Below are 15,353 nucleotides of genomic sequence, written 5' to 3'. Positions count from 1 at the left end.
GGCAGTCCACAGTGCCGCAGCCAGGCAGGACAAGTGCCAGCCCGCCGAGGGCTTGCCAAGTCCCCCAAGCGCACCTTGACGATCTCTGGGTCCAGGTCCCCGTTGCAGCTGTCGAAGTACTTCTTCAGGTCCTGGGAAGAAGGGAGCAGGGGGCCGCGTCGGGCAGGGCCAGGGGCCTGGCACCGTGACCCGCTCCCGGTGCCGCCCTGGTGCCGGCACTCACCTGGTCGCAGAACTCGAAGACCAGAGTCAGCTTCTTGTCGCTGTGCAGAACGTCGTGGAGCCTGCAAGGGGAGGGGGGACCCTGAGGCCCCGCGGCACCCGCCGAGCCCCCGGAGCCAGGCCAGCCCCGGAGGGGTGCGGGGCTCCCCCGGGGCTCCCCACCCCCCGGCCTGGCAGCCCCCCCTTGCCTGACGATGTTCTTGTGCTTCAGCTCCTTGAGCAGGCAGATCTCCCGCAGCGCCGAGCTGGGGACACCCTGCGAGAGAGCGGAGTGCTCAGGGGGGGCCCAATACCGGCCCCGGCCCCCCACCCCGGCCCCGGCCCCCCCCCTCACCTCATCGTCATCGTCCAGCCGCACCCGCTTCAGCGCCACGATCTCGTGCGTCTCCCGGTTCTTGGCCTTGAACACAGTCCCGTAGGTGCCTGCGGACAAGCGGGTCACCGCCGCACCGGCCCCCCAGCCCGCGCGCCTGGCCGGGCCCCTCCGGCCGGGCCCTCCGGCACGGCCCCGACCCCCGGCCCCCGGTACCGGCACCAGTCCCCGCCCCGACCGCACCTTCCCCGATCTTCTCTAGCTTCTCATATTTCTGCATCTCTCCGCTCCGCTCCGGTCCGGTCCGGCCCGGCCCCGCCGCCGCCGCCACTCCTCCCGGCAGCCCCCGCGCCGCCCCGCGCCGCCCCGCCCCGCCGCCACTCCTCCCGGCAGCCCCCGCGCCGCCCCGCCCCCTGGGCCCCCCTCCCGGCGCCCGGCCCCGCCCCCGGCCACACCTTCCACCCCGCCCCACACCGTGGTTCCGGGTTCGATTCCCGAGCCCGCCCGCCTCTCCCTAGGACGCTGCGGCACCGGGCCCGGCCGCGGTGGGGATCCCCTGTGGGGCGGCGGTGACCGCACCCGCTGGGAACGGCGCCGGGACTGGTGCGGACCCGCCCGGTGCTGCCCCGCCCCGCCCCGGCGCGCTCCCGCTGCCGCTCCGCCCCGCGGGGCCGCGCAGACCCGCCCGGCGCGGCGGGACTCTCCGGTAAGCGGCGGGAGCGGAGCCAGCACCGCGCTGGTGGCCGGAGGCGGTGGGGCCGGCCCCTGTCCCGGTCCCATCCCGATGCTGCCCGCTCGCCCGGTGTCGCCAGTGCCGTCCTCCGCTTCCCCCCGCTGTGCCTGGGCAGCCCCCCGAGCCCCCGCCCGCCGCTCCATTCCTCTCCCGCCCCGGCCCAACCGGCCCAGAGACACCCCCCCCCGGGCCCGCCTCGCTTTCCCTCCCCGGGACGCTGCACCGGACCGGCCCCGCTTCCCTTCGCCGCCCGCTCGGGCCCGGCCGCGGGATGGAGGGAGCCGGGGGGGCCGCGGGGCTCCGTGCCGCCCAGCCCGCGCTCCCGGGACCCCCGGCCGGGCTGGAAGCCGCACCCCCACCCGCCGGCATTTACCCCCCGGGACCTCCCTCCCGACCCCCTCCCGCCCGCGCCCGGCTCCCCGCTGATCCACCAGCCAGGGCATCGCGCCTCGTCCCATCCCCCCGCCCCGGGGCGCTCCCCGCGCGGCCCTGGCGGCGCCCCCGGCCCGGACCCGGCTTCGGGGCGGTGGCTGCCCCGGGACACGGTGGCAGGGCCGCGGGTCGTGCCGCTGCCAGCGCTGCAGCCCTTCTCGTCTTTCTATTTTGCAGCGGGTGCCGGAGCAACGCGAGGCAGCTCCATGCCCTTCCCGCCCGGCCTCTGAACCCCACAGCGACCCTCAGCAGGTGAGAAACGTGGGGCTGGGGAGCGGATGCGTCTGTCCCGCACCCGTTCCGCACCCACCGGCTCCCCCCGAGCAGAGGGACCCTCCTGCAAGTCTGCTGTGTCCCGGCGCAGCCCCGCAGCTGCCCAGCCTCATGGCATAGATCTGCTGCCGAGGGGTTCGCACCCGCCCGGCATGTGCCGCGCTCAGTGGTGAGCAGCACTGCCCGCTTGCGAAATGCTGCCAGGAGTTGAGCAACACCGGGCATGGGTCCAGCCCCGCTGCTTCCCACTTACACACTGGCATGGGCTCCCACGGCCCCAGAGTTGGGACCGTGTGGCCTGGAGTTGTGTCCTGGGGGACACGGCACCTATGGCTGCCCCTGATCCCCTTGGTGCAGGCAGGGATGTGGGCAGAGCTGGTCCCCCGGGGGGCAAACGGGGCTGCCCCATGCTTCTGCAGCCAGAGAGGCCCCCATAGTCTCTGCTCTGGTGTCGGGAAGCAGGATCGCTCCGGGCAGGAATCATGTCAGTGGGTCAGTGATGGTCGTGGGGGCTGTGGGGAGATGTGTGTCGCCCCCCTGTGCAGTGGCTCTGGGCACAAGCTGCAGAGTCTCTGCCGGGGCATCAGCCCCGAGGGCAGTGGAGACCGCCCAGCTCTGCTGTCGTGCCCTTCGGGGTCGCTGCACCGCTTCAAGCGGCTGCCAGGAGCGCGGGATTTGATCGCTCTAACAACCCTGCTGGCACCGGTGCCTCTGCCTCCCTGCGGGCAGCCCTTCCGTCTGCCCCAGCCTCCTCCGGCACCGGGGGCCAGGAGCAGGGCTGGCCCTGAGCCCAGGTAGGGGATACTCTGGGTGGGCTCTGCCCCATACCCCCTCGCTGCTCCCCAGGCCTTCAGTGCTGCCTCACACTGCCATGGTGGGTTCTGGCTGCCCCCTGCCTCACTGCCCTCCTGCCTGTACCTGGCAGGTGTGGGGCCCTGCTTGGCCACGTGTCCTCCCCGACGGTCACTGCTATCGGTGTCTGTGGGTGAAGGTGCACAGCAGGGCCGGCTTGGGGGATCCCTGCACTGGTGAGGGTCACCCCAGGGTTTGCTGCCTCCCCTGCCCTGCTGTGCTCTGTGCCACTGCAGTGAGAGCAGCGAGAGTGCTGCAGGGTGGGCTTGGGGGACCCTCAGCGTGGGCAGGCCCATTACAGGGGACAATCCTGTCACCCTCACCTCCTGCGACGTCCCAGGGATGGGATGGGGGGTGGCCCAGCCCAGCCCCACAGCGGTGGCCCCTGGCCCAAGGATACTGGCCCAGCTGACGGAAAGGAGGGGGGGCCGCAGGAACTGCTGCCTGGCCGGGTCCTTGTGCTGGGCTGCGGGGTGGGGGGGGGGTCTGGCTGCCATCCCCAGTGCAGCCCCCACAATCGGAGCCCTGTCATTAGAGGGGACTGGGTGGCCGCAGGGGACTGGGCTGGCTGCCTGAGGATGCCACGCTGGGGGTTTGCCAGGGGCGCCGAGGCCGGCGGGGGGGCCCGGGCTGTCCCCCCAGGCCCTTGCTTTCTGCCCCACAGCCCTTGCCCGGCGGGTCACGCTGTCCATCCCCCGCGGGACCCTCAGTGTCGGGTCTGTGCAGGCAAAGCCCCCGGCATCCGCTCCTGCCTGCGCCCACGGGGCTGTGGGTAGGGCCCTCCGCGCCCCCCCCCCCCCCCCCCCCCCCCCCCCGGCTGGCTGGTCTGCGGGGCAGGACCGTGGGCCCCTGCGCTGGCACTCGCTGCCGGTGGCGATCGCTGCTGGCTGCCCCCGAGCGCAGCAGGAGCCGCGGCACGGAGGTGGGGCTGACCGAGGAGCCAGGCCGGGGCTTGGCACCGCCGCTGTTTGGACGGAGCGGCCCGGTGCTGGCCGGGACACAGGCGCTGCAGCAGCCGCCGGCGGCGGCGGTTTTTTTTCTTCTACGCCGGTATAAAAGCTGCCGCCGGCGGCCGGCGCTCGGCAGCCCCGGCACAGCGGGGCAGAGCGGCGGCCTTGGCCTCGCCGCGGAGGGAGGGGACCCGGCCCACGAGAGAGGCAGGCGGAGGGGCCGCGGGGCCCCGCCGCGCCCTGGGCCACACTCCGTCTCCCGCGGGGGCAGGTCCCCCGCCCCGGGGGCGCGCACCGGCCGGACAGGCGCCCGGTACCCCCTGCGGGGCAGCGGCGGCAACGCAGCAGAAACCGCAGCCTTTCCGGGTCGGCGGGCGATGGGGTGAGTGGGGCCAGGCCGCCCACTCGTGCCGGGGCCCGTGGGGCACAGCCGGGCTCACACACACCCCGGCCTCTGGGCAGCCGCGGGTGGGTGGTCATACGGCCCCCAGCCCTACCGTGGGTGACGGCGTGGAGGGCTGCGGCCAGGCACACCCCCCACGGGCAGCCGCCGAGGACCCCGGGGTCGGTGCCGGTGCATCTCCCCGGGGTGGTACGTGGAGCTCGGCACCGTGGCGCGGGGGGCAGCGGGTTCGTGGGGGCGGCGGCTGTGCCCCACTCCTTCCCGCGGCTGGGATGGGGACAGCGGTGGGGGACCGCGGGCCGGGGCGGCAGGAGCCTCGCACGGGGGGGCCGGTGCCGCACGGGGGGGTCCCGGCCTCTCTAGGTCTGGGCCGGGGCGGCGGGGGGGCTGCATCCTGCGGGGTCCGCAGGACAGCCCCTGCCCGGGGTGGCTGTGCCTGCCCTGCCTGTCATTCCCCCGGGCCGGTCCCCCGGGCGCGGCGGTGGCACCGCGTGGGCGTGGGCGCCGAGCCACGCAGCGCTGTGATTCATCTCCCGGATCTGGCGGTTTTCGAGGTCGCGGGGCGGGGGGTGCGGGATGGGGGGAGGATATTTTTGGTGGCAGCTTCTAAAGTTGCAGTGTCTAGAAAACCTCTGCCAGGCTGGGGGCCGCACCGTCGCGGCGTTGTCCTGGCCCAGCTGCGTCCCGCGGGTCCGCCGCGGCCATGAGGGGCTGCGGGACCCCAGCCCCCCACGCCGGGTGGGCGCAATGGGCGGCGGGGTCTCCCGGAGCAGCCAGGTGAGCCGGGCAGGAGGGAGTCGGGGCAGCTGACCCGTGCCATGCGGACCCCACGGAGCTGGGGGGGGCTGGCACGGAGCTGCATGGCTGTGCGGGGGGTCTGCACCGCCTGCCAGGAGCCCCCGCCCCCACCCCCCCCCCACCCCCCCCACCTACCCCCCCACCCCCCCCCCCACCCCATCTTGGGCGAACTCCGGCCCTTGGGTGCAGGTGCTGCCCGGGAAGTGAGGGGCTGCTGGGGGCTCTGGGTGGTCTCCTGCCCTCAGGTCCTCAGGGGTAGGTGGGGGAGCTGGAGTGTGCTGCCAGCCCCTCCCGGCACCGCTCCCCATTTGGGGGTGCAGGGAGCTGGGGGGGCCTGTGCTCTGCCCGTGCCGGTGGGGGGTCGGTGCATGGCCACCGCGGGTGCTGGTGGTGCGTGCCGGGGCTCCCGGTGGTGCGGGGAGCGTGGCAGAGCCCGGGCACTGTTAGGCACGGACACAGCCCTGTTTCGGAGTACTACCCTCGGCCGGTGCTGCTGGCGCCGGTGCCGGGCGGCTCTGCCAGGGCCAGCTCGCGTGGGGGCAGGAGCACCCCGAGGAGCAGCGGGGGGAGCATGGCCGTGCCAGACCACCCGCTCCCTCCTGCTGCCGCGGGCTGGGCTGTCCCGGGGCAGCCGTCCCGGTGGGAGCCCGGGCTCCGGGCAGCCCCTGCTGCGGCGAGGGTCTGTGCGGACCCACGGGGACGGGGGACGGGTCTGTGCTCCCCTCTGCCGCGGCGGGGGCGGGTCCGGGGGGAAGGCGGCCGTGGCCGAGGGGCCGTGATGGGCGCTGGCTGTGGCTCTGAGCCTGGGTGCAGCATCTGCCAGCTGCGCTCTCGACGGTGACGGGCGACCCGGGGGGGAGCGGGTCCTGCTGGGCAGCGGGCGGCGAGCATCACCCCACGGTGGCCGTGAGCCGTGGCCGTGCACCGCCCCTGCTTGGGTGTTCCAGGACCCCGCACGCCGCAGCGGGACGGGCTCCGGTGAGCACCCGTGGCAAGGCGGGGTGACCCGTGCCAGGGTCCCAGCCCCGGTCGAGGAGCCCAGAGGAGTTCCCGTGCCTGCCAGGGTGTTGGTGCGGCATCGCTGCTGGCAGAGGTGGCGGCAGGAGAATGGGGGGGACGGGCCTGGGGGTGCGGAGCACCCCCCGGGCAGCCCGTCGCCATCCCTGGGCTCCCCCTGTTCCACGGGGCCCGGGCCCGGGCTCGCCGTGCTGGGCACAGCCTGACCTGCGCTGGGCTCGCCCTGCTGCAATTTCGGCTGGAAATCGGGCACAGGCAGTTCCCGGGGTGGTGGCTGCCAGTGCGGGAGGGGCAGCCAGGGACGCGGTGCGTCCTCCAACACCCGGTGCCAGGCGGGCGGGGCGCGGGCAGGGCCGGCAAACGCGGCCCCGGCTCCCGGCCAGGCGCGGCACGGCGGTCGCCTCGTCCCCGGCAGCGGCCACAAGCGTGGGGCGCGCCCGTGCGTGCTGACCCCGCGGCGGGGGGCCCGACAGCAGGGGGGCGGGCAGCGGGGCTCTGGCTGGCCCCCGCCGCCCCGGCCTCGCCTCCCGCCTGGCTCGGCCCGCCGCCGGTCCGGTCTCCCCTCCCGGGTGCCGGCGGGGGGGGCTTGGCGCGGGGGGGGGGCGGAGCCTGCGGGCCCCCACGGCGGCGTGGGGCGTGGGGCCGGGCCCTCTAATCGCCTCAGCGGATCAGGCAGGCCGGGGCCGGTCCCAGGAATGCGGCTGCGGCAGCGGCGGGAGCCGCCGGGCCGGCTCGCGCACAGGCGCTGATCGGAGCCAGCCGGTAATTAGCGGCGCGGCGCTGGCAGCCGCGGCCCTCTGCGGGCCTGCCCCGCTCGCTGCCCCGGCCCCTTCCTCGCACAAGGGGCCATTGTGTGCGCCGCCGGCCCCACGGGGCGCGGCAGCCTCGGCGCCGCTCCGGTCCCCCGCCGCCCCGTCCCCCCGGCACAGCCGGAGCCCCTGGGCCCGGAGCAGGGCGAAGGTGGTGGCACTGCGGCCGCGCGGGTGCCCGGAGGCACGGGGGCGCTGGTGGCGCAAGCCCCGGGCACCGGCGGAGCCCCGCGGCTGCCGGGCGTCCCGCCTCGCCGACCTGCGCCCCCGGCCCGGGGTACGGTGGGGGCGGGGCGGGGACCGATCCGGCGCGGTGCGGGGTCTCCCGGGCAGGCTGGCTCCAGGCGCCACTCTGCAGGGCTGGCACGAGCCGCTGAGCCGCTGCCGGCCGGCCTGCCCAGCTGTGCCTGCCCGGTGACTCAGCCACCCACCACGGAAAGCAGAAGTTGCCCCCCTCCGGGTGCCCATCACCCTTTCCAGCAGGGTCAGGCCACAGGCTCCGGGGCACCGTGCGTCCCCTGCATGCCGGGGCCTGGCACCGTGGGCTCACCCACCCTGGCACCAACCTGCCAGGTCCCCTGCAGTGGCACTGCTAGAGCCTGGGGGTGAGGGGCTGGTGGCACCTCAGGGGGCCAGGAGCCCCCCTTTTTGGGTGATGGGCTGGCAGCCGGCTGCCCCATGCCGAAAGCCGGTGAGAGTGCAGCTTGGTGCCGCTTCCCAGCCCGGTGTTCCTGGAGAACAATCCCAAGTGTGTTCCCGGGGCCCTAATCCCTGCGAGCTGCCAATGGGATTAAACCCAAAAAGCGGTTTAGGGCTGGGAGCGGTGAGTGCCTTCCCACGCTGGAGCCCTGGCACCTGCCAGCTGCAGTGGCCTGCCACCACATCCCTGCGATGGGTGGGATGGGGCACTGTCCTGCGGGAGCTCTGCCCAGGCATGACACTGGTGGGGGTCCCACAGTCTGGCTGGGCTGGCACGAAGGCGCTGGCTGTGCCCGGCTGGTTGCTCAATGCTGCTGACCTCCCTGTGGGTTCTGCCCCCCCCCCCCCCCCCCCAATGCCCTGGAGCCCCCCTGCTCCAGCAGCTGCTCTCACCGGCACTGGGGAGCCTCCCCCCCCCCCCCTTGCTGGTCCTAGTCCCTCAGGGCTGAGGGGGGATGCAGCCATGTGAGACCCCAGGAGCACAGGGTGCTGGGTGCACTGTGCTGGAAAGGGACCCCTTGCACCCCCCTCGAGTCACCCAGCAAGGGCAGGCTGGGGGGTACCATCTCCATTTGGGACGGGAGAACAGAGGTGCTGGATCCTTCCGCAGTTCTAGCCTTAGTGGGTCGGGCAGGTGCACTGGTGAGACTGGATCAGCTCTCTGCTACCTGTGCCACAGCGGGGGCTGGCTGCAGTCCCTCTCAGGCACGGCACTGCGGGGTGCACAGATCGGGGGGTCCCCATCCCAAGTAGCAGGGGGAGTTCTGGCTGCTGGCTGTGGCTTGGCGTGCGCCCCAGGAGAGCGGTGTGGCAGGTCGGCTAATCTGCACTCGCTGGAATGTGGATGTGCTGGCTCAGGCCCCGCATGGGGAGCAGGGATTAGGGAGCAGCCGGAGCTGGGTGGCACCAAACCTAGGAGATGGTGTGATCTAGTGCGGTGGCTAGGCTCGAGGAGCCACGGCCTCGGCAAATGCCAAGCCTGGCTGTGGCCACCATGCTTGCACCCCAGGGTGCCTGTGAGGCACGGTGTGGCGGGAGGGGTGCCAGTGATGGTGACGAGGATGGTGATGGTGAGCCACCCATGTGAGACGCAGTCATCCGTCACCACCCTCCTCAGTCCCCGCCGTCACGTGGGGCCACCTCCCGCGGCAATAAACCCAGCACGCTGGTGCCGGAGGGGTCAGCCTGGTGCACCGGGAGCTGCCGAGGGGCAAGTGCAGGGCAAAGATGGCCGGTGGGCAGGTGTGGGGGGATGGGATGGGGGTACTGGGGGGCTTTCAGGGCTGGGGGGGGTGTCCGTTCCTGCCACTGCCCCCCAGGGCCTGGCTCCCTGCCTGCCCTGCGGGTCTGGGTGTGTGCCCAGGGTCCTGCCGGGGGGGCTGGCCCATCCCGCTGCCCCGGCTCTGCTTCCCTCCTGGCATTTGTCTTGGCCACTGCTCTCCCGCTCCCACTGGCAGCCAAGACAAACCAGCCTGGGGCCAGCCCTGCCTGCGCCTCCCCCCGGCCCCTGGGCAGACCCCGACCCCCTGCCTGTGGCTTTGCCGCGGGGGCAGCAGTGGCACCCGGTGCCTGGGAGAAGGGGGGCATCTCCGCTGCCGGTGGGGAGCACCAGCTGTGCCCCTGAGCACCTTTCTCTGCCTGCAGGTTATGCTGCCCCGACAGCGTCCCCTGAGCCCCCGTGAGAAGGAGAAGGGCTAAGCTGGCTGTCCTGGGCCGCCACGTCGGCACCATGACCCACTCCCAGGTGTCCTCCGAGATCCACCACATCGTCTCCTCTGCCTTCCAGAGTGTAAGTGCCATGGTGGGCGCAGCCCCACGGCTGCTGGGAGGGGAACGGTGGGGCTGCGTGCGTGCCGCTGCCTGGCTGGGCAAGGGGTGCTGCGGCATGTCCCTCCTGCCATGCTGCACTGCAGGGTGGTGCCCCGTGGCTGAGGGGTGCTGGCAGGGCTGCATGGCGCTCACCCCGTTGGCACTTGCTGCGTTGCATGGCCATGGGGCAGGGCCGTGCCCCACAGCTGCCACCCTGGGGCAGGCTGAGCTGACTGTGCCAGGGCGGTGGGTGGCCTTGAGGCAGGTGCTGCTGGGGCGCGTTGGGCTGGGGCCGCAGGCTCTGCCGGTGCCGCTTGCCTGCCCCAGCTGTGTGCGGTGCCAGTGCTGCCAGCGCTGCACTCGGTGTGGGTTCATGGGGTTGCCCAGGAGCAGAGTTAATGATTAACCCTTTGCATCGTGCTGCGCGGCTGCCTGGTGCCGTTGGGCAAGTCCCCATTGCCACGTGACCGGGGATGGGACCTTGTGTCCCCTTCCTCGCGGCTCCGCTACCTATGGATTTCCTCCTGTGCTCCCGGGTAAGCTGTGGCCTCGCCCCAGCTGGCAGGTCCCTCGCCCCACTGGCACCCATCCTGGGGCTGAAGCTGGGCCCAGCATGGCCGTGGGTGTCCCGTGGGCGAGGGAGCGTGCCGGGGCACGCAGGGACATGGGGCATTGCTCCGGCATGGGGAGCTGGCTTGGGTGCTGTTCAGCCCCACTGACAGCCGTGTGCCCCCCTGGGCCACAGCGCACATGGGGACGTGGGCACTTGGTCACGCCAGGCCGGGGACAAGGCATGTTCAGCAAGGGGATCCTGGGTGTCACTGTGGGCACAGTTGGAGTGCAAGTGCTGGGGTCTGGAGGAGCCAGGCCCCTGGGGTGGCAGGGACAGGTGACATGGTCACGGTGTGGGCAGTGGATGGGGAGTCCAAGGTTGTTTTGGAGCAGGCGGGACCCTGGAGTTGCGGTGTGGGGGTGCACTCCCAGGTGGGGGGCTGTCTCGCTGGGAGCCGCAGGAGCTGCTGGGGCACTGCAGGCACTGGGCTGTAGGGGGGGGTCTCAGCGGGCGGGGGCTGTCAGAGGGGTCTCTGGGGGCAGCAGGAGGGATGTGGCAGGAGTGGGGGGATGTGGGCAGAGGATGCGGCCTGACTGCCGCTGTCACAAGGCAGTCATGATGCCATGGGGTGGTGGGTGTAATGGGATGGTACGGGGCTGTCTGTTCCCTGTCACCCCGTGGCGGTAGCAGGGCCTGGGGGCTTTGGAGTCACCGCACAGTGGGGACGGGGGCCAGGAGACCATGGCTCCGCTTGAGGACACGATACTGGGGCTGGGATGTGCCAGGTTGGGGGGGCTGTGGCACCGCCATGGGGCACAGACTCCAGGTGTGGGGCTGTCCCCGGGGAGGGTGGCAGCCCCCACTGCCGTCCGCAGGTGTCCCAGCAGAGCCTGACACCCACCGCCTTGGTAGGGGACAGTGCCTAGGGTGCCCCTGTCCCCATCCCCGCCCCCTGCCATGTCCGGCTGTCACTGTCCTCCCCGGCCCCCTCCTCCTGGTGCCCCCAGCCCCATGTCGTCCTGCCGGGGGGGTCAGGGACCTGCCTCTTCCCGGGGGTCGCTGCGGGTGGCCAGGGCAGGGACCGACCCCCGGGCTGAGCACTGCCGGTGGCTCGGGGCGGGGGGTGGGGAAAGCACCTGCCTTGCCGGGGAGGGCTTGACCGGGAACGGGGGCGTGGGGGGGAAGCCATGCATTACCGAGTGGGTGGCGACCCGGCCCGGCCCGGCCCGACCCGTGCTGCACCGGGGGGGTGGGGGGTGGTGCGACCGTTGGGGGGCGTCGTGCGGCCGCGAGCAGAGTCGGTGCGTTCCGGGGGCCCGTGCAAGGCTGGGGGGGTCGGTGCGTTCGCGGGGGGGTCGGTGCAGTGCCGGGGGAGTCAGAGCTCGGCCGGGGGTCGGTGCATTGTGCCGGGGGGGGGCGGGGGAGGGCGGGGTCGGTGCGTTCCCCGGGGGAGGGGGTCGGTGCGTTGCCGGGGTGGTCAGTAGGTTCCCGAGGGGGGTCGGTGCATTACCGGGGGTAGGTGCTTTCCCGGGGGCGTCGGTGCATTGCCGGGGGTCGGTGCATTGCCAGGGGGGAAGCCGGAGCTTGGCAGGGGGGCGCAGCCCGATGCTGCGGGCGCAGCCGGTGCCCTCTGCGGGCCGCTGTCACCTTGAGGCGGGCACGGGGCGGCTCCGTCAATATTTGGCGAGGCCGGGGAAGGAACCGCCGCCCCCCGCCCCCCCCGCCGCCCCCCCCCCGCCGCCCCCATCCCCGGCCGTGCCGTGCCGCCCCGATAAAGCGCTGCGGGAGCTGCGGCGGGAGCGCGGCTCCGCCATGACTCAGGTAGGACCAGCCGGGTGGGGACGGCCCACCCAGCACCCCCCCTGTATCCATTCCTGCATCCCCCCTCTGCACCACCGCACCCCCTGCCCTGCACCCCTCGTCCCGTCCCGTCCCCCCCCAGCCCTGCACCCCTGCACTGCACCCCCCACCCTCCTGCACCCCCCCGGCCCCCCTCAGTCCTGCACCCCTGCACCACCTGCACCCACATCCCCCTCGACCCCTGCCCCGGCTCAGGAGCCCACCCCTTGCACCCCAGCACCCACAGCTGGGTAGCACCAGCAGCATGGGGATGGGGACACAGCACCGGGGGCACAGCACCAGGGGCACTGCAGGTGCTAGGGCTGGGGTCCACAGGGGTGCATGGCACTGGGGGTTCTGGGGGTACATAGGGGGGCACGGCACCATGGCATGGCACTGGGGGAACAGAGGGTGCACAGGGAGCACAGCATTGGGGGTGCTGGGGGTATACACGGGGGGCACGGCATCAGGACGCGGCACTGGGGGTGCTGTGTCCAGGCTGACCGGGGAGTATGGCACTGGGGTGCCAGGCTGGGGCTGCAGCAGGGATGCAGGTACTGGGGTGCTGGGCACATGCAGGGGATTGCAGCGCTGAGGCTGGGGTGTGTGTGGGGTGGCCAGCACCCAGCTCAGGGGTGCAGCGGGGGTACATGGCCCATGGAGCACTGGCAGGCACGTCCCTTGGGTGCAGTCTGTGGGGAGTCAGGAGAGCCGGTGTCCGGGGTGCCTGTTGTGCGGGGCTGTGTGACCACAGCACACTGGGAACTGGCAGCATGGTGGGCAACAGTGCCAGTGGTGCTGGGTGCCCGCTCAGCCCCGCTGCTGCCCCCACAGCCTGAGCAGGAGACACCAGGCGCTGGCTCACCTGTATTCGGGGAGGAGGAGGAGGAGAAGGACCTGAACAAGGCGCTGGGGGTCGAGCGCTTCGAGGAGATCCTGTGTGACGCACACCCACGCAACGCGGAGGAGGCCGGGCGCAGCTACGGCGAGGAAGACTTCGAATGTGAGTGTGGCCCGGGGGGCAGCAGGCAGGCAGCAGGCAGGGCACCAACCCACCCTGTCCCCCGCAGACCACCGCCAGTCATCCCACCACATCCATCATCCACTCTCCACGCACCTGCCCCCTGACACCCGCCGCAAGAAGGGGGTGCCAAAAAGGGGCAAGAAGAAGCACCGCCGTGCCTCTGTCCCTGGCGAGACCCCCACCATCGAGGAGGCTGAAGAGGATGAGGATGAGGCATGTGACACGGAGACAGAGCGGTCAGTGGAGGAACTCCTGCAGCCCGGCCCACCCGATGCAGTGCAGGTGAGCCAGGGCTGGGTGTGGGGCGCAGTGCTGTGCTCCCCCTGCTCCAGGGGCCCTTGGGGTGGGCTGGGCTGGGCATGGCCAGGGTGCCAAGGCTGGAGAGGAGCTGGAGCCAGTGGTGCCTGTGGCTGGGGCACACGGCTCCACAGCAGCCAGTTCCTCCCATGCCGCCTCTCAGTTCTTCTTGCAGGAGGATGAGGTGGCTGACCGCCGGGTGGAGGAGCCGGCGATGCCCCCTGTACTGCCTGGCTCCCCCTTGGAGCCCCATGGGTCCATGTCCCCCAAGGAAGCCCGGGTAGGCAGGTGAGTGGGGACCAGGGCCAAGTAGTGCAGGGGCTTACCTGGAGCTTGGGTGGGGATGGGGCTCTCAGGGGCAAGCAGCCCCCTCCAGCTGCCCCACAGCAGGGCTGGGGGCAGAGCAGGGGCTGAGCTCTGAGGTGGGTGCCTGCCTTGCAGCCCCGATGTGGAAGAGGGAGGTTTGGTGGAGGGAGCAGCTGCCACCGAGGCTGGCTCCCCTGGTCGCTCCATTTCCAAGTCGCAGCCGGGGCACCGCAGCTACAACCTGCATGAGCGGCGGCGGATTGGCAGCATGACAGGTGTGGAGCAGGACCGGTACCAGAAGATGCCGACAGACGAGTCAGAGGCCCAGACACTGGCCTCAGCTGACCTGGACTACATGAAGAGTGAGTGGGGGGCACCTTGCACCCTGGGGGCCATGCTGACAGCAGCCGTTGGCGCAGCAGGAGCTGAGCCGTGCACCGGGGCAAGCTGGGCTGGGGCTGGTGGGTCTGGCAGTGCTGGGTCGCCCCACAGCTGCAGCGGAGCCAGGTTGGGCACAGGCTCTGGCCGCACTCCAGGGGCTGGGTATGGTCACAGGGGACCACTTCCCAGGATGCCAGGGATGCGCCAGGTCTGCATCCATGTGGAGTGTGGCCAGGAGCCGTAGCCGGGGTGGCTGGAGCCAGAGGCGGTGGTGGTGCCTCCCCTGGGTGCTCGCCAACCCCTGGTGATTCGCAGCTCTGGGGACTCTGAGTGACGCTGCTGCCTCAGAGCTCCCTGGGGAGCGCTGCCTGCAACAGAGCCCGCGCACTGACAGGCACGCACAGCCCTTGGCACGGGGGGCTTGGGTGACCCCTCTGCAAGGAGCCACCACAGCTCCTGCCCCTCACCACTGGCACTGGAGAAGCAGCGACCAGGTGCTGCAGCACTCACCAGCTCACAGACCCTGTCCCTGGCTCCCTGTCTGATGCTGTCCTGACGCTGGGTGCTGCCCTGCTGCACTTGGGGACCCTGGGGCTGTGGTGGTCCCTGCCTGGCCCCAGCTCGGGTCCCTCTGCTCCAAGCTGCCCTGGCTGGGCCGCCAGCCCACACCTCCCCGGGCCCCCATGCTGGGACTTGGTGGTCTTCCTGTGCCAGGGCTCAGGGCGCAGGGCTGTGAGCTCCACAGGTTGCCCACCCGCTGCCATTGCTGTCCTCACTGTCTCTGGCAGGTCACCGCTTTGAGGACGTGCCGGGGGTGCGCCGGCACCTCGTCCGGAAGAGTGCCAAGGCACAGGTGGTCCATGTCAGCAAGGACCATAAGGAGCCCAGCATGCGGCACCGCAAGCAGGACCGGCAGCCCCACGAGGTGCGGGGTCCTGGTGCCCAGGGGGACGGGTAGGGCTGGGGGTCCTGGAGTGCGGTGCCAGATGGGGGGAGCAGCTGGGCAGGCACTGTGGAGGGGGACTGCCAGTGTGCGGCCCCCTCACCCCGCGGGGGTCCCTGCCATCCTGGCGCTGACCCAGCTGTGCTGGCAGGTGTTCGTGGAGCTGAACGAGCTGGTGGTGGACAAGAACCAGGAGCTGCAGTGGAAGGAGACGGCGCGCTGGATCAAGTTTGAGGAGGACGTGGAGGAGGAGACAGACCGCTGGGGCAAGCCACATGTGGCCTCCCTGTCCTTCCGCAGCCTTCTGGAGCTGCGCAAGACGCTGTCCCACGGTAAGGAGGCAGGGATGGCCCCACTGGGCCTGGGCAGTGGGAGGGTCCCGGCCCTGCTCGCTTCAGCCCCCAGCTTCTCTCGCCCAGGGGCTGTGCTCCTCGACCTGGACCAGAAGACACTGCCAGGGGTAGCTCACCAGGTGGTGGAGCAGATGGTCATCACCGACCAGATCCGGGCTGAGGACCGCGCTAATGTGCTGCGGGCACTGCTGCTCAAGCACAGGTGAGTGTGGGGGGCAGCAGCCCACAGCCCCCGCTTTGCTCGGCTCCACTCCCTGCAGCGGAAGGGACAGCGCTGTTTCTGGGACCACTGGTGTGCAGTGTGCTGGCAGGGGTGGCTCTGCCAGGCTGGTGGCCATTCTCCTATT

General features: G+C 72.1%; 2 protein-coding genes across 3 annotated transcripts in view; one reads left to right on the top strand and one right to left on the bottom strand.

The window, feature by feature from the left end:
* The window catches only part of CDK5 (cyclin dependent kinase 5), a 3,042-nt gene extending 2,137 nt beyond the window's left edge, over positions 1-905 (bottom strand). The window contains 5 exon segments of the mRNA XM_055708071.1: positions 75-131; positions 224-284; positions 411-478; positions 557-645; positions 779-905. Coding sequence (XP_055564046.1) covers positions 75-131; positions 224-284; positions 411-478; positions 557-645; positions 779-815 — 312 coding nt within the window. The 5' untranslated portion in view covers positions 816-905.
* A 194-nt stretch (positions 906-1,099) lies between these two features.
* SLC4A2 (solute carrier family 4 member 2) overlaps positions 1,100-15,353 on the top strand; it is a 19,683-nt gene continuing 5,429 nt past the window's right edge. Inside the window, exons 1-10 of one of the 2 annotated variants that reach the window (XM_055708069.1) lie at positions 1,100-1,241; positions 1,878-1,952; positions 9,146-9,290; positions 12,537-12,705; positions 12,773-13,008; positions 13,187-13,311; positions 13,465-13,691; positions 14,499-14,635; positions 14,805-14,985; positions 15,073-15,208. In XM_055708069.1, coding sequence (XP_055564044.1) covers positions 9,231-9,290; positions 12,537-12,705; positions 12,773-13,008; positions 13,187-13,311; positions 13,465-13,691; positions 14,499-14,635; positions 14,805-14,985; positions 15,073-15,208 — 1,271 coding nt within the window. In that variant the 5' untranslated portion in view covers positions 1,100-1,241; positions 1,878-1,952; positions 9,146-9,230. Of the gene's footprint in view, positions 1,242-1,877; positions 1,953-9,145; positions 9,291-9,324; positions 9,847-12,536; positions 12,706-12,772; positions 13,009-13,186; positions 13,312-13,464; positions 13,692-14,498; positions 14,636-14,804; positions 14,986-15,072; positions 15,209-15,353 lie in introns of those variants that run through there. The other variant, XM_055708068.1, reaches the window with a different exon arrangement.

The sequence above is a fragment of the Falco cherrug genome, chromosome 4 (genome assembly GCF_023634085.1).
Source record: "Falco cherrug isolate bFalChe1 chromosome 4, bFalChe1.pri, whole genome shotgun sequence".
Classification (NCBI taxonomy): Eukaryota; Metazoa; Chordata; class Aves; order Falconiformes; family Falconidae; genus Falco; species Falco cherrug.
Note: the sequence above shows the minus strand (reverse complement) of the source record. Positions and strands in the feature narration are given on the sequence as shown.